This window comes from Dryobates pubescens, chromosome 10 (assembly GCF_014839835.1).
Source record: "Dryobates pubescens isolate bDryPub1 chromosome 10, bDryPub1.pri, whole genome shotgun sequence".
Taxonomy (NCBI): domain Eukaryota; kingdom Metazoa; phylum Chordata; class Aves; order Piciformes; family Picidae; genus Dryobates; species Dryobates pubescens.
This window is the reverse complement of record NC_071621.1, coordinates 17,212,151-17,239,650: the sequence shown is the minus strand read 5'-3', so window position 1 is coordinate 17,239,650 and position 27,500 is coordinate 17,212,151. Positions and strand designations below refer to the sequence as shown.

Sequence of the window (27,500 nt, the reverse complement as noted above, 5' to 3'; positions counted from 1 at the left end):
GAGACCTTGTGGCTCTCTGCAGCTCCCTGAGAGCAGCTTGCAGCCAGCTGGGGCTCAAGGGCTGCTCCTGAGGGCTGGGCCAAGAGGAGATGGCCTCAGGTTGTGCCAGGGGAGGCTGAGCTTGGCCCTGAGGAGCAATTGGTGCCCCTTGAGGGGTGCCCAGGCCTGTGGCAGGCTGCCCAGGGCAGTGGTGGAGTCCCCATGGCTGGAGGGGTTTGGACGCTGTGGTGCTGAGGGCCATGGGGTGGTGGTGCTGGGGCAGTGCTTGGTTAAGGGTTGGACCTCTCCATGCTGGCAGCAGAGGATGAGAGGAAGCTACTGGGATCCAGGAGTCTCCTCAGCAGGAAGCTCCACCAGAACCAGCCCTCAGGAGCTGGAGCTGCCTTTGGAGGCACTGTGAGTAGCAGAAATAGAGCAGCAATTAGAGATGGCCCCAGGAGGGACCTCCTCTGGCACCTGAATCAAGGCCACCAATGAGGTCATCTTCAACAGGGCAGAAAATGCCACCTCCAGAGAGGAGAAATCCAACCTTGGCTTGAGGATGGGGACAAAGGTGTGGGACAGAACCTCACCAAGCCAAGCATGGTGGTGGTGGGAAGGGACCTCTGGAGCTCATCCAGGCCCAGTATCCCTAGGTGCAGCAGGGCACCCACAGCAGCTTGCCCAGGAGCACAAAGGTCAGGTTGGGGTTGGAAGCTCTCCAGAGAAGCTCCAGGTCCGTGGCTCAAACTCTTCCCCATCCCATGGACCACACAGAGGAGTTGTGCCATGGGGAGGTGCTTCACAGAACAGAGTCATGGAATGGCTCTGGTAGGTGAGACCTTGGAGATGGCAGAGTCCAAGCATGAGCCCAGCACAGCCCCAGCACCACCCCCCATGGCCCTCAGCACCCCAGCACCACAGCTTCCCAACCCCTCCAGCCATGGGCACTCCACCCCTGCCCTGGGCAGCCTGCCACAGGCCTGGGCACCCCTCAAGGGGCACCAATTGCTCCTCAGGGCCAAGCTCAGCCTCCCCTGCCACAACCTGAGGCCATCTCCTCTTGGCCCAGCCCTCAGGAGCAGCCCTTGAGCCCCAGCTGGCTGCAAGCTGCTCTCAGGGAGCTGCAGAGAGCCACAAGGTCTCCCCTCAGCCTCCTCTGCTGCAGCCTCAACCCCCCCAGCTCCCTCAGCTGCTCCTCACAGCTTCTCCACAGCCTTCTCCTCCTTCCCCAGACCCCTCCCCAGCTTCCTTGCCCTGCTCTGGCCCTGCCCCAGCCCTCAAGGTCCTCCTGGCAGGGAGGGCCCAAGCCTGCCCCCAGGCTTGCAGCTGTGGGCTCCCCAGGGCCACCAGTGCAGAAGACAACACTGCCAGCCTGACTTGCTGGCACCAGGAGAAGCTCCTAAAGATGAAGCTCAAAAGCTCCAAAAGGCTCCAATCTGAGCCCCCTGCTGCTCCTCCTCCTCAGCAACCCTCCCAACACCAAGGCCAGAAGCTCAAACCTGCCTGGGGGCAGGGGGGTTGGAGCTGGTGGTCACCTTGATCACAGCTCCCGGAGCTTGGCTCCTGAAGGAGAATTCTTGGAATGCTTTCTCCAGGGGCTTCAAAGCCTGGATTGAAACCCAGATTTAGGGCAGCTTTTCATTCCCAGCTTCAAGCTGAGCAGAGGAGAAGCCTGAAACTGTGTTTTGAAGGACCATGGAGTGGTTGAGCTTGGAACACACCTTGAAGATCATCCAAGTCCAACCACTGGCCAGGCCCCACCACAAACTCTGCTTTTGGTGGTCTTCTCCATCTTGAACCCAAAGATGGTCACAGGTCACTTGTGAGGAAGAAGAGAAGAGCTGTGACACCAACCAAGGAACCCTGGTGTGGTGTGGGGGTGGGAAGGAACCTCTGTAGCTCCCCCAGCCCAGGGGCACCCACAGCAGCTTTGCCCCAGGGGCACCATGGCCAGGGGAGGTTGGAAGCTCTCCATAGGAAGAGGCTCCACAACCTCTCTGGGCAGCCTGCTCCAGGCCTCTGCACCTTCACCACCTTTGGCTTTGCTGTCTGTGTCTACTTCCACCACAATTGGTACTGTGGGCCTGGAGGTAAGGAGACAACAGCCCCAGGACTCAGGGCCCCCCAGGACTCAACCATCCCTGCTGGGATCAGCCCAGGGAAGGCACCAAAGGGCAGGAGAAGTGCTAGGAGAGGGTTGGGGCCCATGGGATGAGCTCCTCACCCAGCCTCCTGCTGCCCTGAGCAGCTCCAGGAGCTCTTCCAGCCCCTCAGGAGGTGCTGCAGGAGCCCCTCTAGGAAGTCTTTCAGCTCCCAAGCTTCAAGCTGATGGAGATGTGGCTCTAGGGGAGACATCAAAACCTTGGGAAGGTTGTGAATGGACTTTAATGACTCAAGGAATTGGGATGAAAGAGAGGGAGAGGCACCAAAGCCTGGGATAAGTCATCCAACCCTGCTGGCAACTCATCAAGAGGATGGGAGAAGCTCTAGGCTGCTGGCCCAAGTTCCTGGAGGATGTCATCAGCCCTGGCACAGGTGAGACTTGGCCAAGAAACTCAACTGCTCCTATAGCTTGGGTTGGAGATTCAACCTCCATGGAATGAGACCTGGGGGCAGGGTTGGGCCACTCACTGTCAGAAGGACATTGAGGAGCTGGTGCAGGGCCAGAGCAGGGCAAGGAAGCTGGGGAGGGGTCTGGAGAAAGAGGAGAAGGCTGTGGAGAAGTTGTGAGGAGCAGCTGAGGGCCCTGGGGGGGTTGAGGCTGCAGCAGAGGAGGCTGAGGGGAGACCTTGTGGCTCTCTGCAGCTCCCTGAGAGCAGCTTGCAGCCAGCTGGGGCTCAAGGGCTGCTCCTGAGGGCTGGGCCAAGAGGAGATGGCCTCAGGTTGTGGCAGGGGAGGTTGAGCTTGGCCCTGAGGAGCAATTGGTGCCCCTTGAGGGGTGCCCAGGCCTGTGGCAGGCTGCCCAGGGCAGTGGTGCAGTCCCCATGGGGCTGGAAGGGTTTGGAAGGTGTGGAGCTGTGGTGCTGAGGGCCATGGGGGGGGGGGGCTGGGGCAATGCTGAGGCCATGCTTGGACTCCATCATCTCCAAGGTCTTCTCCAACCCAACCCCCTGCACAACTCTGCCCTAGGAAATGTCCACCATGGGAAAGCAGCTCAGAGAAAGAGCTACAGAGGTGGCCCTCCTTCCATGAGAAGGACACTCCAAGACCACCAACCTCACCTCCAGGTCACCACCACCATAACTCAAGGGTCCTCTTCCAAGAGAACCTCCACAGGTTGAACTGGACCTCAGGAATCATCTGGTCCAACCTTCAAAGACCTTCCAGGAGAAGGAGGACACCAAAAGACCAACCAAGAACCATCCTTATTGCTCTCCTCCACATCATCACCACCCAATGCCCAATGGTCCTCTCCAAGAGAGCCACCACAGGTTGGAATAGACTAGACTAGACTAGACCAGACCAGACTAGACCAGAACAGAACAGGCTGGAAGAGACCTTTGAGATCATCACATCCAACCTATCATCCAACACCATCTGATCAACTAACCCATGGCACCAAGCTCCCCATCCAGTCTCCTCCTGAACACCTCCAGGGATGGGGACTCCACCACCTCCCTGGGCAGCACATCCCTATGGCCAATCTCTCTTGCTGGGAAGAACTTTCTCCTCACCTCCAGCCTAAACCTCCCCTGGCACAGCTTGAGACTGTGTCCTCTTGTGCTGGTGCTGGCTGCCTGGCAGAAGAGACCAACCCCCAGCTGGCTACAGCCTCCCTTCAGGGAGTTGGAGAGAGCAAGAAGGTCTCCCCTGAGCCTCCTCTTCTGCAGGCTAAGCAACCCCAGCTCCCTCAGCCTCTCCTCCCAGGGCTGTGCTCCAGACCCCTCCCCAGCTTTGTTGCCCTTCTCTGGACACCTTCCAGCATCTCAATGTCCTTCTTCACCTGAGGGGCCCAGAACTGGACACAGCACTCAAGGTGTGGCCTAACCAGTGCTGAGGACAGGGCACAGTGACCTCCCTGCTCCTGCTGGCCACACTGCTCCTGATGCAGGATGCCATTGGCCTTCTTGGCCCCCTGTGCACACTGCAGGCTCATGTTCAGCCTACTCTCAACCAGCACCCCCAGGTCCCTCTTTGCCTGGCTGCTCTCAGCCACTCTGAGCCCAGCCTGTAGCACAGCCTGGGGTTGCTGTGGCCAATGTGCAGCACCTGGCCCTTGGCATCATCTGGCAGAAGCTGTGAAGCCCTTCCATGAGAAGGAGGAGAGCCAAGGCCCACCCCAAGGCCCCACCTCGTCGCTCTCCTCCACGTCCACGTTGCCGTTGGCGTCGTCGTCCATCTGCTTGTGGATGCTGCGCACGGCCTCGAAGCTCAGCTGCTCGTCCTCGTCGTGGCACAGGGCTTGGTCGATGCGGCAGAACTCTGCTGAGGGACAAACCAACCAAGCTCAGAACACCTGGGCCTCACCACACCCCGCCTGGGGCTCTCCCTCCCCAGGCTGCTCCAGCCCTGCTGAAGCTTCCCCAGCTCTGGGGAAGCTCCGAGGAAGGTTCTGTCCTTCGCGGGGCGGTGAGGAGCGAAGGGAGACCTGGAGGAGGGCATCAAAGGATGGACTGGGCCAGGGTGGTCCTCTCCTGGTCAGCTGAGGCAATCATGGGAGGGGTGGGAAGAGAGAGGGAAGGTCATGGAGATCAACCATGGCCTCAGCACTGCCCCAGCACCACAGCTTCCCAACCCCTCCAGCCATGGGCACTCCACCACTGCCCTGGGCAGCCTGCCACAGGCCTGGGCACCCCTCAAGGGGCACCAATTGCTCCTCAGGGCCAAGCTCAACCTCCCCTGCCACAACCTGAGGCCATCTCCTCTTGGCCCAGCCCTCAGGAGCAGCCCTTGAGCCCCAGCTGGCTGCAAGCTGCTCTCAGGGAGCTGCAGAGAGCCACAAGGTCTCCCCTCAGCCTCCTCTGCTGCAGCCTCAACCCCCCCAGCTCCCTCAGCTGCTCCTCACAACTTCTCCACAGCCTTCTCCTCCTTCCCCAGACCCCTCCCCAGCTTCCTTGCCCTGCTCTGGCCCTGCCCCAGCCCTCAAGGTCCTCCTGGCAGGGAGGGCCCAAGCCTGCCCCCAGGCTTGCAGCTGTGGGCTCCCCAGTGCCCAGCCCAGGGGCACAATCCCTGCCCTGCTCCTGCTGCCCACACCATTGCTGCTGCTGCCCTCCTTGCCCACCTGGGCACCCCCTGGCTCCTCTCCAGTTGCTGCCACCAAAACCCAGGGCCTTTCCACACCAGGCACTTCCCAGCCCTTCTGCCCCCAGCCTGGAGCCTTCCTGGGGCTGCTGTGCCCCAGGGGCAGGTCCCAGCCCTTGCCCTTGGTGCCCTCATCCCATTGCCCTCCCCCATGGCTCCAGCCTGGCCTAGACCCCTCTGTAGCTCCCTCCTACCCCTCCAGCAGCTCAGCTCCCACCCAGCTTGGTGACACCTGCAATCTGGGGGCTGCTTGATGCCCTCAGATGCTCCTCCAACATTTCCACCACCACTCTGGACCTCCCAAATCCCACAGCTGGAGGGAGGCTTTCTCCTGCCCACCCAGAGGCCACCACCACCCTGTGGGCAGGAGAAGGGTGGGAGGACTCCAGCTCTGTTTTCCATCCCATTCCAAGAGCTTCATTCCTCCCTTGGAGGTTGTTGGGCTTGGCAGAAGATGCAGCTGGGGCCATTTGGAGAGTCAAGGGTTGGATGTTTAGAGAACATGTCAATGAAGACAAATGAAAACCTTCCTCCTGCCCATGGAGTGGCCTCTTCTTGGCTTCTTCTCCACATAGTTATCTACTCAAGACTAACCCTTCAGATCTGGCCAGCTGCCCAAGTCCTGCTTGGACACCACCCTGGACAACCTGCTCTGGTGGAACCTGCTTTAAAAGGGAGGTTGGATAACCTCAAAGCTGGGCAGGGACCTCTGGAGCTCCCCCAGCCCAGGGGTACCCCCAGCAGCTTGCCCAGGGGCACCATAGCCAGGGGGGGTTGGAAGCTCTCCACAGGAGACTCCACAACCTCTCTGGGCAGCCTGCTCCAGGCCTCTCCAGCAGCCTCACCCCAAACAAGTTGCTCCTGCTGGCACCTCCTGGCTGCCACTTGCTGCCCCCTGAGTCCTAGGCACCACTCAGCAGATGCCAGCCCCAGGCTCTTGCCCCCCACAGCTCCTTGAGCTCTTGCTGAGCATTGCTCAGATCCCCTCTGGGGCTGCTCTGCTCCAGCCTCAGCAGCCCTCACAACTTCTCCAGAGCCTTCTCCACCCTTGTTGTCCTCCTCTGGCCCTCAACCTCTCCCCAGCACTTCCCAGGCTCTGCCCTGGGCAGCCCAGCCCTGGCCCCAGCCCTGCAGCTGTGGCCTCCCCAGGGCAGAGCAGAGGGGCAGCAGAACCTTCCTGCCCCTGCTTGCTGCCCACACTCTGCTCCATGCCCCCTAGGAGACCTCCTTGTCCCCCAGGGCACCTTGGTGGCTGCTGGGCAGCTCCTTGTGCCCCCCAGCACCCCCAGCTCCTTCTCCTGGCAGCTGCTCCCCTTGCCCTGCTTGGCCTTCAGGACATTCCTGCCTCCCAACTCTCCATCTTCTCTCTCCCATTTCTATCACCATCCAGAAGCCTTCTGCCCATCACAAGTCCTATGAATCATTTTAAGCCACACTCCTTGAGCCCAGAGGAGAAGACAACTCCCAGAAGAAGTCCAAAAGCCTCCTGAAGAACCCTGACCCCATCTGGGTCACCTACCCCTTGGACAAAGCTGCTCAGACCATTTCTTTGTCACCAGATCTCCTTGCTTTGGTCCTACCCCTGAGGGGGGACCAAGCCCAGGTCCCAGCAGAAGCTTGAAGTTACCTAACTGGAAACCAAGAGAGAAGGTTGTGGTGGGCACCAAGATGACCTTGAGCCAAGATGTCCAAGGGTAGCCTAGGCTGGGTTAGTAGTTGTGAGATGATTCCTTGTCTTCTGCTCACCACTGGGGAGGTCACACCTGGGCCCAGTTCTGGGCTCCCCAGGATGAGAGGGACAAGGCCAGACTGGAAAGAGTCCAGGGAAGAGTCATGAAGGGCCTGGAGCACCTCAAAGCCTGAGAGATCTGAGGCTGCCCAGCCTGCAGAAGACATCTCAGAGGGGACCTCATCAAGACCTGCAGGGAGGGTGCCCAGATGACAGAGCCAGGCTGCTCCCAGTGCTTCCCAGCATCAGGACCAGCAGCTGTGGGCACAAACTGGAGCACAGGAAGCTCACCTCTGAGCATCAGATGCTTCTCACTGTGAAGGTGACCAAGCACTGCTTGAGATTGTCCAGGGAAGGTGGTGGAGTCTCCATCCTTGGAGATACTCAACAAGCATCTAGACATGGTCCTGGGCAACCAAGTTTGGGTGGCCCTGCCAGAGCAGGGGGGGCTTGGAACCAGAGGGACTCCAGAAGAGATCCCCTCCCACCTCAACCACTTTGAGATGCCAGAAGAGCAGCAGTCTCAGGAGGCCCTCTACTGCTTGAGTTCCAAAGGTCAAGGTTCAACCACCTCCACCAAACCACTCCACAAAGGTCATCTAGTCAGGGAATGGGTTGGAATCACCACTGAAGCTTTGTCTTGGAATGGGTTGGGTTGGAAGGGCCATCAAAGGTCGTGCAGTCCTGAGCTAGGACACTTTCAACTACAGCAAGGTGCTCAGAGCCCAGGCCAACCTGCCCTGGGCTGGTGCCAGCCATGGGGCATCTCCTACCTCTCTGAGCAACCTCAGCCATCTCCTACCTCTCTGAGTGACCTCAAGCAGGCTCTCCCCAGCCTCCTGCTGAAGAATTTCTCCCATCCCTCTGCTGTGAGGCTCCAAACCATTCCCTTGTCCTACCACCCCAAAGATCTCCTTTCCCTGGCATGGTCAGGCTGTCCTCTCCCCAAAAACTTCCCAGGGTGAAGCCATTTCTTTCTCTCTGGATTTTGATTGTCCCAAGGAGAAGAAACTGTGGCAGAGTTGTTCTGAACATCACCACTTGGGACCTGAGGACCTCCCAAAGGTCTCTTTCCAACCCAAAGAACTCCCTGCTGCTGCCCTTCTCGGGGGTCCTCAAGTTGATGGCCACCACATTTGGGGCTTCCTTCTCCTCCTAACCCTCTCTTCATGGTCACAACAACAGCAGCTGAGAGCCTTAGGTGGAGCTTCAGGAGGAGTTTTTTCCAGCCCTGGTTTTGTCACCTTGACCTGGCTGAGGGAACAAAGGGTGGTGGTGGTGGTGCCCATGGTGCTGATCCAAGCCTTTGGAGCCGACTTCAGAAGGAAAACTGAAACCCTAAGAGATGTCTCCTCAAGCATGACGTGGCCACAATGTTCTCAGCCCTCTGCTTATTGTTCCAGCACAGCTCTGGGCCAAGATCAAGTTGTTGGAAGGAAAGGTCATGGAGGAACCCAAGAATGACTTCATTAACCCTCTGAGAACCACCTCCCTCCTGAGCTGCAGGCCCTGGCCTGGCCACCAAGCAGCCAAGAGACACAACCCAAGCATGGTGGGGGTGGGAAGGGACATGTGGAGCTCACCCAGGCCAACCCCACCCTGCTCCAGCAGGGCACCCCCAGCAGCTTCCCAGAGGCACCGTGGCCAGAGGGGTTGGAAGTTCTCCACAGGAGGCTCCACAACCTCTCTGGGCAGCCTGCTCCAGGCCTCTCCAGCAGCCTCACCCCAAACAAGTTGCTCCTGCTGGCACCTCCTGCCTGCCACCTGCTGCCCCTTGAGCCCTGGGCACCACTCAGCAGATGGCAGCCCCAGGCTCTTACCCCCCACAGCTCCTTGAGCTCTTGCTCAGATCCCCCCCTGGGGCTGCTCTGCTGCAGCCTCAACCCCCCCAGGGCCCTCAGCTGCTCCTCACAACTTCACCACAGCCTTCTCCTCCTTCCCCAGACCCCTCCCCAGCTTCCTTGCCCTGCTCTGGCCCTGCCCCAGCCCTCAAGCTCCTCCTGGGAGGGAGAGCCCAACCCTGCCCCAGGCTTGCAGCTGTGGGCTCCCCAGTGCCCAGCCCAGGGGCACAATCCCTGTCCTGCTCCTGCTGCCCACATCATTGCTACTGCTGCCCAGGCTGCTGCTGCCCTCCTTGCCCACCTGGGCACCCCCTGGCTCCTCTCCAGTTGCTGACACCAACCCCCCCCAGGGCCTTTCCCCACCAGGCACTTCCCAGCCCCTCTCTGCCCAGCCTGGAGCCTTCCTGGGGCTGCTGTGCCCCAGGAGCAGGTCCCAGCCCTTGCCCTTGGTGCCCTCACCCCATTGGCCTCCCCCATGGCTCCAGCCTGGCCTAGACCCCTCTGTAGCTGCCTCCTGCCTCTCCAGCAGCTCAGCTCCCACCCAGCTTGGTGAGATCTGCAACCTGCCTGGGGGAGCCTCCAGCCCTCCCCCAGCTCAGTGATGGAAGACATCCAAGAGCCCTGGCCCAGCACTGAGCCCTGGGGACACCTCTAGTGTCCAGCCACCAGCTGGAGCTGTCTCCATTCCCCACTACCCCATGGAGCTGGCCTGACCATTCCACCCATGCCACCCTGGGGGGGTTTAAAGAACATCCTGGTCACCCAGAAGCTCCACCAACCACTGCTGGGACAGCAGCTGCTCCAGAGAGCCCCTGGGGTGCTTCTCAGCCCTTGTCCCACCCCAAGCTTTAGGATGATGCCACCTGGACCTCTCAGGAGCTGACATCATCATCTCCACTCCACCTCTCTGACTCACCAAGAAGCTCTTTTGTCTCTCTTCATGCTGCCCTTCAGGCATTCTCTTTATCTCCTCACCATCACCTCTTCATCTCTCCACCCTCAGCCTTCCCCCCAGAACAAAGAGATCCTCTTCTCACCCCCCAGGTGACCTGAGAAGGCTGAGATGCTGACCTGGCCACACTCAGTGGCATCTTTAGGGCCTTCTCCTGCTGTTGTCCCACCCCTCCCCACCCACCTTCACCCCTCCAGGGCTTGATCACCTCCACTGAAGGCATTTTGCACTCTGCTACCCAATCTCCTAAGAGCCAAGGTCCTGCTGCCACCCCCAGGGTGCCACCACCTGGGAGACCATCAAGAGGAGGAGCAGCCCTGGGGAGCCCACAGCTGCAAGCCTGGAGGCAGGGTTAGGCCCTCCCTGCCAGAAGGACCTTGAGGGCTGGGGCAGGGCCAGAGAAGGGCAAGGAAGCTGGGGAGGGGTCTGGGGAAGGAGGGGAAGGCTCTGGAGAAGTTGTGAGGAACAGCTGAGGGAGTTGTAGGAGGTTGAGGCTGGAGCAGAGCAGCCCCAGAGGGGAGCTGAGCAATGCTGAGCAAGAGCCTGGGGCTGGCATCTGCTGAGTGGTGCCCAGGGCCCAAGGGGTAGCAAGTGGCAGGCAGGAGGTGCCAGCAGGAGCAACTTGTTTGGGGTGAGGCTGCTGGAGAGGCCTGGAGCAGGCTGCCCAGAGAGGTTGTGGAGCTTCCTCCTGTGGAGAGATTCCAACCTCCTCCTGGCCACAGTGCCCCTGGGCAAGCTGATGGGGGTGCCCCTAATGCTAGGGTTGAACTGGGTGGTCTCCAGAGGTCCTTTCCTACCCCCCAGGCATGCTGGGATTCAGTGACCCCTCCCCTGCAAAGCACTTTGGGTTGGTTTGGTGAAGAGCTGAGAAAGCTTCAGCTCAGGAGAACCCAGAGCCTGCAGTCCACCACTTCTGCTGCCTCCTCAACTCCAGCTTGCTCCAAGAAGACCAAGAGGCAGAGCCCCAAACTAGCTGAAACCTCCCAGGACCCCAGCATGGTCATGGTGGGAAGGGGTCTCAGGAGCTCAGCCAGCCCAAGCTCACCCCCAGCAGCTTGCCCAGGGGCACAATGGCCAGGGGGAAGCTGGAAGCTCTCTAGAGAAGAAAACTCCACAGCTTCTCTGGGCAGGTTGTCCTCCTGGTGCTCTGGGTACCTTCTCTGAGGGTGGTCAAGGTGTTGGCTTTGCAGGACCTCAATAGGTCTCTTCCAATCTCCAGAGTGGCACAGAGCAGGTGTGGAGCCTCCATCCATGCACAGTCAACACTCAACTTGAACACCACCCTTGGACAACCAGCTCTGGGTGGCTCTGCTGGAGCAGGGTTGGAGAAGATGATCTCCAGAGGTTTCTGCCAGCCTCAGTGACTCTGGAACCTCCAACCATCTCAGGCCAGGGCTATCCTTCCTCCTGGGAGCTTCTCTCTGAGGACAGCTCTGCTTAACTCGAGGGCTGAGGCCTTCCAGGTTTCCCCCTCCAGGGAGGGCTGAGATCTCTTTTCACCAAGTGCTGGGCCAAGAGGACATGGCCTGAAGCTGGCCCAGGGGAGGTTGAGGCTGTCCATGAGGAACAATTTGTGCCCCTTGAGGCTTGCCCAGGGCTGTGCCAGGCTGCCCAGGGCAGTGGTGGATTCCCCATCCCTGGAGGGGTTTCCAAACTGTGGTGGTTCCCTGGGGCAGTGCTGGGTCCATGGTTGGACTCCACCATCTCCCAGGTCTTATCCATGGCTCTGTGACACTCTAGAGTAAAGCTGGAGGAGAAGCTGGCAGATGTCCCTGGTGTCAGTGACCTCCAGCTGTGCTGTGTCAAATGGGGAGGCTAAAAATAACTTGGCCATCTTCTCCCCCCAGAGGAAGTGGTCCTGGTCCTCTCCTCTCTTTGTTTTGGTAACAAGAGCTGGAGACCTCCCCACAGCTCTGCCCTTCTCTCCTCACCCTCTGCTCTCCACACTTGTGGCTCTTCAACCTTGGGAGGTCTCTCAGTGCTCTTCCCATTGGTCCTCAACCCATCCTGGGGTGGAGAAATTCCATCCAAGCCTTTCTGTCTCAAGTTGTCCTTGGCAAGAGGTGCTTGGAGGAGGGAACTCGAGGGAGGAAGTTCAAGCAAGGCTTTGATGCCATCACTCAAACATGGGAACCATCCCAGCACTCTTCTGTTTGTTTTTTTTTGACCCAAAATGGTCAAGGTTTCCTTGGCTGCCACTTCAGCCTTCAGAAGCAGCTCTTGGTGTCAACCACAGCTGGCAGCATGAAGCTAGCAGCTCATCCCCTTCCCACCACGGAGCTTTGGGACTGCTGTGCTTGGCCCTCAGGTCCTGAGGACGGGGCTGGGAGCTTCCCAGTGGTACCCAGGGCCAGGCCAAAGGGCAGCCAGGAGGTGCCAGCAGGAGCAACTTGTTCAGGGTGAGGGTGGAGGAGGCTTGGAGCATGCTAGGCCAGAGAGGTTGTGGAGTCTCCCTGTGTGGAGAGCTCAGGTGGCCTTGAGGTGGATTTCCAAAGTTATTCAAGATGATGATGGAGGCCTGGAAGTGTTCCAGGCCAGGCTGGATGAGGCCTTCAGCAGCCTGGTCTAGTGGGAGGTGTCCCTGCCCATGGCAGGGGGGCTGGGTTTGGATGACCTTCGAGGCCAAGCCATTCTGTGAAGCATGGAATGAGGAAAGCTGGAAAAGATCTCTAAGATTGTGGATTGAGTGGAGCAAAACCCTTCAGCTTGGAATGCTGAGGGCAGGACAGCTCAGCTGCACTGCTGGGACAGGGAATCATGGAAGGGATGGGTCAGAAAAATACTCCAAGGTGATGGATGTCCAAGCATGGCCTCAGCACTGCCCCAGCACCACCACCCCATGGCCCTCAGCACCACAGCTTCCCAACCCCTCCAGCCATGGGCACTCCACCACTGCCCTGGGCAGCCTGCCACAGGCCTGGGCACCCCTCAAGGGGCACCAATTGCTCCTCAGGGCCAAGCTCAACCTCCCCTGCCACAACCTGAGGCCATCTCCTCCTGGCCCAGCCCTCAGGAGCAGCCCTTGAGCCCCAGCTGGCTGCAAGCTGCTCTCAGGGAGCTGCAGAGAGCCACAAGGTCTCCCCTCAGCCTCCTCTGCTGCAGCCTCAACCCCCCCAGGGCCCTCAGCTGCTCCTCACAACTTCTCCACAGCCTTCTCCTCCTTCCCCAGACCCCTCCCCAGCTTCCTTGCCCTGCTCTGGCCCTGCCCCAGCCCTCAAGGTCCTCCTGTCAGGGAGGGCCCAACCCTGCCCCCAGGCTTGCAGCTGTGGCCTCCCAGGGGGACAATCACCTCCCCAGTTCTGTGCTTCTACAGTTGAGTAGAAGAAACCCAACCCAGGAGCCTTCCCACCTCACTTCCTGAAGACTTCAAAGGTTTCCTTTTCTTCCCTCCAGCGAATCATCTCCCAGCATGCAAAGCCACCTCTGCTCCTAGCCCAGATGAAAGAGTCTGGAGCAGATGTAAATGCCACCAGAAACGAGGCCATTTGATCTCTCACAGACCTTCAGAGGAAGCACCACCACCAGCCTTGGCTGCTTCTCCTGGGAGGACCAACCAAAGATGTCCACAAAGCCTCTACTGAGAGCCTTCAGAGACACAGCTCATGAGGGATTCATCAGGTCTAAGGTGGCTCCTCTCTTCTACTGGCACTTAGAAACTCCTGGATCATGCCCTGAGACCTCAGGACCAACATGGGCATGCCACAGAAGGTGAAGGAGATGCAGGAGAAAGCCCTCAGAGATCCAGGAGGCCATAAACAGAGGCAGGACAAAGCCCTCAATGATTCAGAAGACCAGAAGCAGAGGGAGGACAAAGCCCCCAGAGACCCAGGAGGCCATAAACAGAGGCAGGACAAAGCCCTAAGTGATTCAGGAGGCCAGAAGCAGAGGCAGGACAAAGCCCTAAGTGATTCAGGAGGCCAGAAGCAGAGGCAGGACAAAGCCCTCAGTGGTTCAGGAGGCCATAAACAGAGGGAGGACAAAGCCTTCAGAGATCCAGGTGGCCAGAAACAGAGGGAGGACTAAGCCCTCAGTGATTCAGGAGGCCAGAAGCAGAGGGAGGACAAAGCCCTAAGTGATTCAGGAGGCCAGAAGCAGAGGGAGGACAAAGCCTTCAGAGATCCAGGAGGCCAGAAACAGAGGCAGGACAAAGCCCTCAGAGATCCAGGAGGCCAGAAGCAGAGGGAGGACAAAACCCTCAGTGATTCAGGAGGCCAGAAGCAGAGGGAGGACAAAGCCTTCAGTGATTCAGGAGGCCAGAAGCAGAGGCAGGACAAAGCCTTCAGTGATTCAGGAGGCCAGAAGCAGAGGCAGGACAAAGCCCTTGGAGATCCAGGAGGCCATGAACAGAGGGAGGACAAAGCCCTCGGTGGTTCAGGAGGCCATAAACAGAGGGAGGACAAAGCCTTCAGTGATTCAGGAGGCCAGAAGCAGAGGGAGGACAAAGCCCTCAGAGATCCAGGAGGCCAGAAGCAGAGGCAGGACAAAACCCTCAGTGATTCAGGAGGCCAGAAGCAGAGGGAGGACAAAGCCCTCAGAGATCCAGGAGGCCAGAAGCAGAGGCAGGACAAAACCCTCAGTGATTCAGGAGGCCAGAAGCAGAGGGAGGACAAAGCCCTCAGTGATTCAGGAGGCCAGAAGCAGAGGGAGGACAAAGCCCTCGGTGGTTCAGGAGGCCATAAACAGAGGGAGGACAAAGCCTTCAGAGATCCAGGAGGCTCCTGGCTCTCCAGCCTCTTCATGTCCCCAGCACCAGCCTGAGGCAGGAAGGAACTAAGCAGCCAAGTTGACACTTGAAGAGCTGCCAACCCTCCACTCAAACCTGAGAGCTTCCTCCCCAGATGGACTTCTCTCCTTGGCAGCAGTTCAAGGTTTACTCACTGCAATTAATCTCCTTCTCACTGATGGCCTCCTCCATCCATCTACTTCGTGAAGGACCACAACAGCTTCATCCCTTGCTTCCAAACATCCTCAGTCATCTCCACCACCACCACCAGCAGAGCCCTTTTTAACCCTTGCTCCCACCCAACCTCCACCACAAACCTTTGATGGCCCCACTTGGACCTCAAAAAGACCAATTTCATCCCCACCCACTTGTGGTGAGAAGAACACAACCACCAACCCCAGCCCAGCCCCTGAGCCTCCACCTGGAGCAGAGGAGGCTGAGGGGAGACCTTGTGGCTCTCTGCAGCTCCCTGAGAGCAGCTTGCAGCCAGCTGGGGCTCAAGGGCTGCTCCTGAGGGCTGGGCCAGGAGGAGATGGCCTCAGGTTGTGGCAGGGGAGGTTGAGCTTGGCCCTGAGGAGCAATTGGTGCCCCTTGAGGGGTGCCCAGGCCTGTGGCAGGCTGCCCAGGGCAGTGGTGGAGTGCCCATGGCTGGAGGGGTTGGGAAGGTGTGGGCCATGGGGTGGTGGTGCCCAGGGGCAGCGCTGGGCTCAGGGTTGGCCTCCATCACCTTGGAGACGATTCCCACCCTTGGTTGACTCCAGGCAAGCAGCTCTGTGGATGCTGTGGGAAGCCAGAAGCTGGCTGAGGGCTTGGTGGGCTGGAATCCAAGGGAGTTTGGAAAGCTCCAGCAGACATGAGTCAGCCTCAGCCCACGGAGCGCAGCTCCGGCTGCCACCAGCCCAAACTCCTCAGGAGGCTCCCAGAGGGCCACGTGAACCACTGGAGATGCCAGAAGCAGCTGAGAAGCTACCAAAGCACAACCCACCAGGGCCCTGCTCTTCCACCTCCTCAACCTGCAGCAGAAGCTCTTGGCCCAAAGGCAGCTCCTCAGCTCTGCTCCTCGTGGCAGTAAGATCACAAGGTGCAGCATTCCATGGAGTCATGGAACGGGCTTGGGTTGGAAAGGACCTTCACAGGTCATGGGAACGGGTTGGAAGGGACCCTCATAGGTCATTGAATCATGGGGTGGGTTGGAGGCACCTTCAAGGTCATGGAAGCATGAAATAGGTTGGGTTGGAAGGGACTTCCAAGCTCACCCAGCCTAAGCCCACTGCAGCCAGCAGGGACAGCCCCAGGCAGAGCTCAGAGCCCCAAACACCCTGCCCTGGGCTGCTGCCAGCCAGGGGGCAGCTCCCAGCTCTCTGCCTGACCTCAACCAGGCTCTCCCCAGCCTCTGAAGAACTTCTTTCATCTACTCAACCTCCTCTTGGAGCTCCAAACCATCTTCCCTTGGCCTGCCCCCACAGGCCCTGCTCCATACTCTGTCCCCAGCTTGGTCCTGGGCACCTCCCAGCCCTGAAAGGCTACCAGAAGATCTCCCCAGAGTCTTCTCCCCTCCAGGCTGAGCACCCCCAACTCTCTCATCCTCTCCCACCCCTCTTCTCCTCTTCCTTTCCAGAACCTCCTGGCCCTGAGCTGAACTCCCTCCTGTCTCATCTTCAAGTCTACCTCATCTCTGTGGACTCAGAGGGAGGCTGATGGAGCAGATGAGACCAGCAGGGAAAGCTTCAGGAGGAGAGAAGCCAGAAGGACCTCTCCATCCATTGCCTGTTCTCCTCCTGTCTCCAAGGAGTCTCCCCCCAAGATCCTTCACAGCCAAACTTCTCCATAGCTAACCCAAGAGGAGGAGAGCCATCCCATGGTGCCACATGAGGTTGAGAGAGGTCCTTCTGGGTGGGGCATGAAGGTCAAGGAGGCTCTGCTGCCCCTCTGCTCTGCCCTGGGGAGGCCACATCTGGACTTGTGGGTCCAGTTCTGGGCTCCCCAGTTGCAGAGGACCTGGGAACTGCTGGAGATAGCCCAGGGAAGGCTTCCAGCTGAAGATGAGGAGAAACTTCTTGGCTTAAGGGTGACCAAGGCCTGGAGCAGTCTGCCCAGAGAGGTTGTGGAGTCTCCTTCTTTGGAGAGCTTCCACACCCCCCACCCCCTCCCAGCCATTGTATTCCTGGGCAAGCTGCTGGAGCAGGGTGGGGTTGGACTGGGTGAGACCTGAAAAGAGCCAAGCTCTGAGGTGGGTTCTCCTAAAGCTTCCTTCTGCTGGCCCAAGGTCAGAGGTGTCCATTAGGAAGAGAGAAGAAAGAAATCAAACCTCCCTTTCCCCTCCCCCCCACCCCCCAACTGCCTCTGTGAGAAGTTTTGCTGCAGGAAGCCATGGGTTGGGTTGGCATCGTGGCTCTAAGCCCAGGCCACCATGCTGGGAGGACATCTGGCCTGGCCAGCTGGAAGCTGAGCTGATGCCACCTCCTTAAGAAAGGTCTTGAATGAACAAACTCAGAAAGGAAGGAAGAGGCCACCCCAGGCCAAGCCAAAACAAAAGTCTTGGAATGAGTCACCACTGAGCAGGGCCTCAGTTGGGTGGTTCCTGGCCTGGCCCCATGGAATTGTTTGGGTTGAAGAAGTTCTCCAAGGTGATGGAGTCCAAATATGAGCCCAGCAGAGCCCCAGGGCACCACCACCCCATGTCCCTCAGCACCACAGCTTCACAGCTTCCCAACCCCTCCAGCCATGGGCACTCCACCACTGCCCTGGGCAGCCTGCCACAGGCCTGGGCACCCCTCAAGGGGCACCAATTGCTCCTCAGGGCCAAGCTCAACCTCCCCTGCCACAACCTGAGGCCATCTCCTCTTGGCCCAGCCCTCAGGAGCAGCCCTTTAGCCCCAGCTGGCTGCAAGCTGCTCTCAGGGAGCTGCAGAGAGCCACAAGGTCTCCCCTCAGCCTCCTCTGCTGCAGCCTCAACCCCCCCAGGGCCCTCAGCTGCTCCTCACAACCTCTCCACAGCCTTTCCCAGACCCCTCCCCAGCTTCCTTGCCCTGCTCTGGCCCTGCCCCAGCCCTCAAGGTCCTCCTGGCAGGGAGGGCCCAACCCTGCCCCCAGGCTTGCAGCTGTGGGCTCCCCAGTGCCCAGCCCAGGGGCACAATCCCTGCCCTGCTCCTGCTGCCCACACCATTGCTGCTCCAGCCCAGGCCGCTGGTGGCCTTCAGGAGCAGCTCAGCACCATCATCCCCACCACCACTTATCAAGGAGATAAAAGCTTCAAAGCTCCTTCAGCCCAAGGCCTTTAAGTGCTGACCAAACAGAGCATCAACTTCGAGCTGACTTCCAAGAGCAGCTCCTAACAGTTTCTGAGGACCATGAGTCAGCCACTTAAGTGGCCATTAAATGTCCTCAAAAGGAGGACACTGAAGTGATGAGGGAGTTAATGAGACCCTACCACAGCATCCAGCAGGAGAAGAGGCTGCTTGAGCTAGGAGCTACTTTGGACTTCTTAGGAAGGGTTGGAAGCTCTCCAGAGAAGGAGACTCCACAGCCTCTCTGGGCAGCCTGCTCCAGGCCTCTACCACCCTCCAAGCCAAGAAGGTTCTGCTGAGGGTCAGGTGGAACCTCCAAGCTCTCCTCCCAGTATCACAAGGGTAATTTTGTCTGGAAAAACCTTTGAGATCATGGAGTCCAACCCCAACACCACCATGGCTGCCAGCCCATGGCCCTCAGCACCACATCTGCACAGCTTTGAAACTCCTCCAGGGATGGGGACTCCACCACAGCCCTGAGCACTGCGTTGAAGGCACCTTCCAAGCTCACCCAGCCCAAGCCCCCTGCAGCCAGCAGGGACAGCCCCAAGCACAGCTCAGAGCCCCAAACAGCCTGCCCTGGGCTGCTGCCAGCCAGGGGGCAGCTCCCAGCTCTCTGCCTGACCTCAACCAGGCTCTCCCCAGCCTCCTGCTCAAGAACTTCCTCAGATCTACTCCAGATCTTCTCTCTTGGAGCTCCAAACCATCTCCCCTTGGCCTGGCCCCACAGCTCCTGCTCCAAACTGTCCCCAGCTTGCTCCTGGGCCCCTTCCAGCCCTGCCAGCCCACCAGCTGTGCCCCACCCCAGGGCAGAGCAGAGGGGCAGCAGAACCTCCCTGCCCCTGCTGCTGTCCACTCTCTGCTCCATGCCCCCCAGCACACCTCCTTGCCCCTCAGAGCACCTTGCTGGCTGCTGGGCACCTCCTTGCCCCCCAGCACCCCCAGCTCCTCCTCCTGGCAGCTGCTCCCCAGCAGCTCCCCCCTGGGCTGTGCTGCTGCAGGAGGTTGTCCCTGCCCAGGGGCAGGACCCTGCCCTTGCCCTGCTTGGCCTTCAGGAGGTTGCTCTCCCCCAGCTCTGCAGCTTGGCCTGGGGTCGACCTCTCAGGCTGGTGGGAGAAGCTCCAAGGAGCACTCTGTGGCTCCCCAAAGCTTTGGTGACCACGAAAAGGAACCAAGGAAGACATTTTCCAAGGGGTGGACAAAACCAAGTCCCAAATCCAACCAAGCAAACATCTCCAGAGCACTTCAGTGGAGAACCCAAACCAACCCAAGGCTTTGATGACCTCCTCACGTTCTCCTGACCAGTTTGAGAACCCTTGGAGAGCAAAACTGGGACAAGATTGGTTTGTAAACACCCAGGACCATGCTTGGAAGGGGCTGATTCCTCTCCCTAGGTGAAGGACCCTACCCTGGTTGAACTTCAGGAGGTTGCTCTCCCCCAGCTCTCAGCCTGCCCAGGGCTGCCTGGCTGCCAGCACAGCCTGAGGGCTGTCACCACTGCTCCCAGCTGGCTCCCATCAGCAATCTGGTTGAGGGACTCATCTCTGCCCCTTCACCCAGGTCCTTGATGAACACCCATTGTTGGGGCTGGGAGGTCCTCTGGGGTGGGAGAAGAAGATGCCAAGGAGCTTCCCATGGGCCTGCAGTTCAAGGGAAGTGTCCCAAGCTGGGCCTTGGCATGTCCCTGGCCCTCAACATCCCCAAGGCCCTCAACACCTTCCTTGGCCCACAACATCTCTATGCCCCTCAACATATCCCTGGCCACCAACACCCCCAAGGCCTTCAACACCCCCCAGGTCCCTCAGCTGTTCCTCACAACTTCCCCAGACCCCTCCCCAGCTTCCTTGCCCTGCTCTGGCCCTGCCCCAGCCCTCAAGGTCCTTCTGGCAGGGAGGGCCCAACCCTGCCCCCAGGCTTGCAGCTGTGGGCTCCCCAGTGCCCAGCCCAGGGGCACAATCCCTGCCCTGCTCCTGCTGCCCACACCATTGGTGCTGCTGCCCAGGCTGCTGTTGCCCTCCTTGCCCCCCTGGGCACCCCCTGGCTCATCTCAGGCTGCTCTCACCAGGCAGGTGTCACAAGCCCAGAGGAAGCTCTGCTGATCACCATCACCAGCAGTAAGAAGGAAAAACCCTCATCACCAACTGGTGAAACTAGGGACAAGCCACCAAGTGCAGGCAGGAACTGGAAGGAGAAGGTGAGAGCCACCACCCTCCAGCCCCTAAAAGCACCACCTGAAGGTTCTTCCCCAGGAGGAAAAGCCTCATGGCCCTTTTAGAAGGGGAGCTGCCAAAGAGCTCAGGGTTGGAAGCCTGCAGCCAAAACAAATCCAGGCTAAAAATAATCCCCCTGGTGACATCCTGCAGGGCAGCAGGGGACAGGCCACCAGCCTCCTGCCACCAGTTTCTGCTGAACCCTTGAGGTTTGGAGCCAAACAAGGATGATCTTGAAATGGGATTGGAGAAGTTTTTAGGGTCCCTGTTTCAGCAGGGGGTGGGTCAGGATAGGGACTGTTTGGTCTTGGCTCCAAAGGATTTGAGGTCTCCAAGGCTTGGGAAATGGCTTCAGGGCTTTGGAGCATGACTGGAAGTGGAGATAAGGAGGAGGAGATGAAAGATTAAGAGCTGGGTGGCAGCACAGTCAAAGGCAGGAGGCAAACTGGTTTGGACTGGAGATCAGTCACCAGCTTGGTTCTCTGAGGATCAAAACCACCCCTCAGAAAGCCTCATCCTGAGAAAACCCAACCTGGGGAGCAGCAACAAAAACAAAGCCTTGAGCAGGGCAGCAGAAAGGTAGGAAGAGTCCTCCCAAGGTGATGGAGTCCAAGCATGGCCTCAGCCCTGCCCCAGCACCACCACCCCATGGCCCTCAGCTCCACAGCTTCCCAACCCCATGGGGCCTCCACCACTGCCCTGGCCTCTCCTCAGCTTCCTCTGCTGCAGCCTCAGCAACACCCCCCCCCCAGCTCCCTCAGCTGCTCCTCACAACTTCTCCACAGCCTTCTCCTCCTTCCCCAGACCCCTCCCCAGCTTCATTGCCCTGCTCTGGCCCTGCCCCAGCCCTCAAGGTCCCCCTGGCAGGGAGGGCCCAAGCCTGCCCCCAGGCTTGCAGCTGTGGGCTCCCCAGTGCCCAGCCCAGGGGCACAATCCCTGCCCTGCTCCTGCTGCCCACACCATTGCTGCTGCTGCCCAGGCTGCTGCTGCCCTCCTTGCCCCCCTGGGCACCCCCTGGCTCCTCTCCAGCCTCTGCCACCAACCCCCCCAGGGCCTTTCCCCCCCAGGCATTTCCCAGCCCCTCTGTCCCCAGCTTGGAGCCTTCCTGGGCTTGCCATGAGCCAAGGACATGTCCCAGCCCTTGTCCTTGGTGCCCTCCTGCCTTGGCCTCCCCCATGGCTCCAGCCTGGCCTAGACCCCTCTGTATCTCCCTCCTGACCCCGCAGCAGGTCAACCTAGCATGGTTCCACATCCAGCATCTCATGACCATACACAGGAACCTAAGAGACCTTTCCAGTCCAACCACCAACCCAGCACCACCATGGCCACCAAACCATGGCTCCAGGTGCCATGGCCACACACTTCCTGAACACCTCCAGGGGTGGGGACTCCACCACCTCCCTGGGCAGCCTGTCACCAGTTTGGGTGACTATGCTTGGGTTGAAGAAACTCCTCCCTGACCCCCTCCTGGGGCCAGCAGACCCCTCCTGTGCCTCACCCACTCCCCCCTAGGGCCAGCAGACCCCTCCTGGGCCACGTTCTCCTCTACTTTTTGGCCTTCAACCTAGCACCAAGAAGCTTCTCTGGTGTTCTCCAATGCCCCAAAGTGCTCAGTTGTGGAACTCCAGCAGGCCAAGCACTTTTTTATTGGGGTGGAAAAGTTGCCTTGGAGATGATTTTCTGTGTGTGGACTTCTCCTTGCTCTGCTGAGCCAGAAGAAGGGAGCCAGCAGCTGAATCACATCAGACTTTTCTGCAGGGGCTTCCAAAAATAACCCAGCTGGAAATTCCTTGGAGGCACAAAGCCTGCAGAGATCCAGTTTCCTTTACTGGTGTAAACTGGATGAGGAGGGAGAGCAGGCCCAGCCCCTCCAGGATTTAGGCTCATGGAACTTCTGATGGTGGGACATGTGGGGAGGATTAGAAAGGGCCACCAAAAAAGGAGTCCCCATAAATCAGCCTGGGGAGGAGATCAAAGAAACCTGGCCCAGGCCACCAGACACCAAGTTCCTGATGGTGGTGATGATAGCCTGGTGCCAAGGGACACAAAGAGCCAAAGCCAGCATCACTGCTGTGCAACCTTTCATCAGGAGGAACCACAGAGGCCACACCTGAGCCTTCCACCAGCATCAAAAAAAAGGCTCCAGGCTGGCACCAAACCCCAGAGTCCAGGCCTGGTGGGGGTGGAGGGGAGGCAGCTCTGGAGATCAGCCAGCAGGGCACCCCCAGCAGCTTGCCCCAGGAGCACAATGGCCCAGGGGGGGTTGGAAGCTCTCCACACAAGGAGACTCCACAACCTCTCTGGGCAGCCTGCTCCAGGCCTCCACCACCCTCACAACAAACAACTTTCTCCTGCTGGCAGCTCCTGGGTGCCAGCTGTGCCCCTTGGCCTGTCCCTGGGCAGCACTCAGCAGATGCCAGCCCCAGCCTCTTGCCCCCCACAGCCCCTTCAGCTCTTGCTGAGCATTGCTCAGCTCCCCTCTGGGGCTGCTCTTCTGCAGGCTCTCAGCCCCAGGGCTCTCAGCCTTTGCTCCTCACAGAGCTGCTGCAGGCCCCTCAGCCTCTCCCCAGCCTCCCCTGGACTCTCTCCAGCACTTCTCAGTCTTTCTGCAGCTGGGGAGCCCAGACCTGGACCCAGAAGTCCAGATATGGCCTCCCCAGGGCAGAGCAGAGGGGCAGCAGAATTTCCCTGCCCCTGCTGCTGCCCACACTCTGCTCCATGCCCCCCAAGGACACCTTTGACCTCCTTGTCCCCCAGGGCACCTTGCTGGCTGCTGGGCACCTCCTTGCCCCCCAGCACCCCCAGCTCCTTCTCCTGGCAGCTGCTCCCCAGCAGCTCCCCCCTGGGCTGTGCTGCTGCAGGAGGTTGTCCCTGCCCAGGGGCAGGACCCTGCCCTTGCCCTGCTTGGCCTTCAGGAGGTTGCTCTCCCCCAGCTCTTAGCCTGCCCAGGGCTCCCTGGCTGCCAGCACAGCCTCAGGGCTGTCAGCACTGCTCCCAGCCTGGTCCCATCAGCAAACTGGTTGAGGTTCCACTCTGTGCCTTCATCCAGGCTGCTGATGAAGACATGACCAAGCCTGGACCCAACCCTGACCCCTGAGAAATCAACCTGAGGAGGGAGCAGCCTGCACCCAGCCAGCACCTGACCAGCAGGCTCCAGGCTGGGGGCAGAGGGGCTGGGAAGTGCCAGGGGGGAAAGGTCCTTGGGGGGCTGGTGTCAGAGGCTGGAGAAGAGCCAGAGGGTGCCCAGGTGGGCAAGAAGGGCAGCAGCAGCCTGGGCTGGAGCAGCAATGGTGTGGGCAGCAGGAGCAGGGCAGGGATTGTGCCCCTGGGGAGCACACAGCTGCAAACCTGGAGGCAGGGTTGGGCAACTCCCTGCCAGAAGGACCTTGAGGGCTGGGGCAGGGCCAGAGAAAGACAAGGAATTGGGGAAGGGTCTGGGGAAGGAGGAGAAGGCTGTGGAGAAGTTGTGAGGAGCAGCTGAGGGAGCTGGGGGGGCGGGGCTGAGGCTGCAGCAGAAGAGGCTGCCCAGGGCAGTGGTGAGTCCTCATGGCTGGAGGGGTTGGGAAGCTGTGGTGCTGAGGGCCCTGGGTTGGTGATGCCCTGGGGCTCTGTTGGGCTTATCCTTGAACTCCACCCCCTTGGAGCTCTCTTCCAACCCAAACACCTCCATGCTGCTGGTGGAGATGCTGAGAGCTCTGCTCCCTGCCAAGCAGAACAGGCCTGGCCCACACCCAGGCTGGCTGAGCTCCAGGTCCTGGTCACCAACCTGGCCCTGTCCCAACCCAACCACACAGAGCTGAAGGTTCCTGCCTCATTCCCCACAATTCCAAGCCCAATTCTTAGGGAGCAACCTCCTGCTTCTGCTCCTCAGGCACCATCAGGAGCACACACCACAAGGCCACCAGCACCCAGTGTGGCATCACCAACTTCCCAACCCTCCACTGAAGGAGGCTCTGGAAGCTCCATGCCACCAAAACCTGGGGCCTGCTGGGAAAATCCACCCAGATCCAGAGGGATTTGAGCTCCTCCTGGGGTTCTTGTGGGGGATGGTCATGGAGGTTTTGGGGGTGAAAACCAGGAGGAACTGGGATTAAGCCCTGCCTAAAAAGGTTTAACTGGTTTTAGGTCTTTGCTACCAGTGCTAAGAGGTTTAAAAAGCTCAGGCAGGGCCAGGAGGATTCAGCACCAGTTTTGGGGCCAATAAATGAAGAAATCACCTCCAAATGGAGCTGAAGAGCCTAAACCAGTTCCCAGAGCCTTAATCCCATTCCCAGAGCACTTAATCCAGCACCCAGTCCCAGTTTGCAGAGCCCCTAAATCAGCTAAGTGTCTCTAAACCAGTTCTCAGTGCCCCCAAAGCAGTTTGCTGAGTCCCTAAACCAGTCCCCAGAGCCTTAATCCAGTTCCCAGAGCCCAAATCAAGTTTTCAGAGCCCCTAAACCAGTCCCCAGTACCCCCAAACCAGTTTGCTGAGTCCTTAAACCATCTTCTAGAGCCTTAATCCAGTTCCCAGAGCCCAGTCCCAATCTGCAGAGCCCCTAAATCAGATCAGGACCTCTAAACCAGTTCTCAGTACCCCAAACCAGTTTGCTGAGTCCCCAATCCAGTTTCCAGAGCCTTAATCCCAGTCCCATCTTGCAGAGCCCTTAATCCAGTTCTCAGTACCCCAAACCAGTTTCCAGAGCCTTAATCCCATTCCCACAGCCCCAATCCCAGTTTGCAGAGCCCTTAATCCAGACCCCAGTACCCCCAAACCAGTTTGCTGAGTCCCTAAACCAGTTCCCAGTGCCCAATTCCAGTGCCCTCACCCAGCTCTGAGCCCTTAATCCAGTTCCCACCTGCCCAAAACCCATTTCTCAGAGCCCCAATCCACTTTGCAGAGGCCCAAACCCAGATCTCAGAGCCTTAATCCAGTTCTCAGTCTCCCTAATCTGGTTCCAAAAGCCCCTAACCCAGACCTCAGGGACTTAATCCATCTTGCAGAGCCCTCAATCCAGATCTCAATGCCCTAATCCAGTACAAAGACTCCCTAAAGCAGACCTCAGACTCAAGAGCCTTAATCTGGTTTCTAGAGCCCTTAATCTGGTTCTCAATGCCCAGACCCATTCCACAGAGCCCTTAAACCACTTCTAAATGCTTTAATCCAGTTCTGAGTGCTTTAATCCACTTCTAAATGCCTCAACCCAGTTTGCAGGGCCCTTAATACAGTTCTCAGTGTCCTAACAAATCACAGACCCCCAAGCCCAGTTCCCAGGGCCTCAATCCACTTCTCAGACCCCCAAGCCCAGTTCCCAGGGCCTCAATCCACTTCTCAGACCCCCAAGCCCAGTTCCCAGGGCCTCAATCCACTTCTCAGACCCCCAAGCCCAGTTCCCAGGGCCTCAATCCACTTCTCAGACCCCCAAGCCCAGTTCCCAGGGCCTCAATCCACTTCTCAGACCCCCAAGCCCAGTTCCCAGGGCCTCAATCCACTTCTCAGACCCCCAAGCCCAGTTCCCAGGGCCTCAATCCACTTCTCAGACCCCCAAGCCCAGTTCCCAGGGCCTCAATCCACTTCTCAGACCCCCAAGCCCAGTTCCCAGGGCCTCAATCCACTTCTCAGACCCCCAAGCCCAGTTCCCAGAGCACTAATCTGACTTTCAGACCCCCAACCCGCCCCACAGACCCAGCACCCCCTTTCCTGACCCTTTTTCCTCCTCACAGACCCCAGACTCCCCTTTCCCTGCTCCTTTTCCCCACTCACAAACCCCCCCTCCGCTCTCTGACCCCAGACCACTCTCTCAGGCTCTTCTCACAGGCCCCAAACCTCCTTCCCTACTCCTTTTTCCTCCTCACAGACCCCAGACCTCCACTTGGCCTGTCCCTTTTTCTTTCTCACAGACCCTGACCCCTCTCACAGACCCAACCCCTCCCTTCCCTTCTCCTTTTCCCCCCTCACAGACCCACAGACCCCCACCCCGCCATGGACCCCAGACCCCCTTCCCTGCTCCTCTTTCCCCCCCTCAACACCCCAAACTCCTTTCATGGACCCCAAACCCTCTCACAGACCTCAGACCCCCTTCCTTCTTCCTTTAGTTCTCCCCCCCCACCCCGACCCCCAAACCCCTCCCATGGACCCCAGACCCTCTTCCTTTATTACCCCCCCCCCCCAACCCCCTTCATGGATCCCAAACACCCCTGACAGACCACAGACCCCTTCTTCCCTAACCCTTTTCCCCGCCTCACAGACCCCAGACCCCTCTTTCCTGCTCCTTTTCCCCCTCACAGACCCCAAACTGCCACCATGGACATCAAACCCCTCCTTCCCCTGCCCTTCTTCTTCCTCACAGACCCCAACCCCACCCCACCCCCAGGCTCTCTCACAGACCCCAAACCCCTCTTCCCTGCCCCTTATCCCCCCTCGCAGACCCCAGACCCCTGCTCATGGTCCCCAAAACTCTCTTCCCTGCCCTATTCCCCTCTCACAGACCACAAACTCCTCTCAGCCCCCAGCCCCCTCCTCCCTAGCCCCTTCCCCCCTCACAGCCCCCAGCCCCCTCCTCCCTAGCCCCTTCCCCCCTCACAGACCCCAGCCCCCTCCTCCCTAGCCCCTTCCCCCCTCTCAGCCCCCAGCCCCCTCTTCCCTAGCCCCTTCCCCCCCTCACAGACCCCAGCCCCCTCCTCCCTAGCCCCTTCCCCCCTCACAGCCCCCAGCCCCCTCCTCCCTAGCCCCTTCCCCCCTCACAGCCCCCAGCCCCCTCTTCCCTAGCCCCTTCCCCCCTCACAGCCCCCAGCCCCCTCTTCCCTAGCCCCTTCCCCCCTCATAGACCCCAGCCCCCTCTTCCCTAGCCCCTTCCCCCCTCACAGCCCCCAGCCCCCTCCTCCCTAGCCCCTTCCCCCCTCACAGCCCCCAGCCCCCTCCTCCCTAGCCCCTTCCCCCCTCACAGCCCCCAGACCCGCTCTTTTCCCCCCTCCCCAGGCGCTCTCCTTCCCGGCCGCGGGGTCCGGGTTGGGGGGGTGGCCTCGTCCCGCTCCCAACCGCTCCCCAGAGTTCCCAAAGGCCGGGAGTCGCGGGGACGAAGGCTGGGGAAGGCCAGGGAGGCTGTGAGAAGGCGAGGGGAAGGCTGAAGACCGACCTGCGATGGCGGAGGGGTCGAGGTGCGTGCCGGGCGGCCTCTCGGCGCGGGCGGGCGGCGGCAGCAGCAGCAGGAGGCCGCAGAGCGCCCAGCCCAGGGGCAGCGCGCCCGGCCCCATGGAGCCCGCCGCGCTCCGCCGTCCAGCGGGTGAAGCCGTGCTCCGCGGGGCTCCTCCGCATCCACACCCCGCCTGCAAGCTCAAACCCGCCCCGCTCAGCCCCGCCAGCACGGCCCGCAGCCCGCGCCCGGCCCCTGCTGCTGCTGCCCAACGCTGAACCCGAGCCCCGCTGCTGCTGAACCCGAGCCCCGCTGCTGCTGCCCCCCGAGAGCAGAACCTAGCCCTGCTGCTGCCCCCCGAGAGCTGAACCCAACCCCTGCTGCTGCTGCCCAACGCTGAACCCGAGCCCCGCTGCTGCTGCC

The 27,500-nt window shown here is 59.7% G+C and overlaps 1 protein-coding gene across 3 annotated transcripts in view; it reads right to left on the bottom strand.

Moving 5' to 3' along the window:
• The window catches only part of STIM1 (stromal interaction molecule 1), a 69,112-nt gene extending 41,870 nt beyond the window's left edge, over window positions 1-27,242 (bottom strand). For all 3 annotated transcript variants that reach the window (XM_054164484.1, XM_054164482.1, XM_054164483.1), the window contains exons 1-2: window positions 27,081-27,242; window positions 4,274-4,404 (exon numbers count right to left, since the gene is read on the bottom strand). In XM_054164484.1, coding sequence (XP_054020459.1) covers window positions 4,274-4,404; window positions 27,081-27,198 — 249 coding nt within the window. In that variant the 5' untranslated portion in view covers window positions 27,199-27,242. The remainder of the gene's footprint in view (window positions 1-4,273; window positions 4,405-27,080) is intronic.
• Window positions 27,243-27,500: the final 258 nt, after the last annotated feature.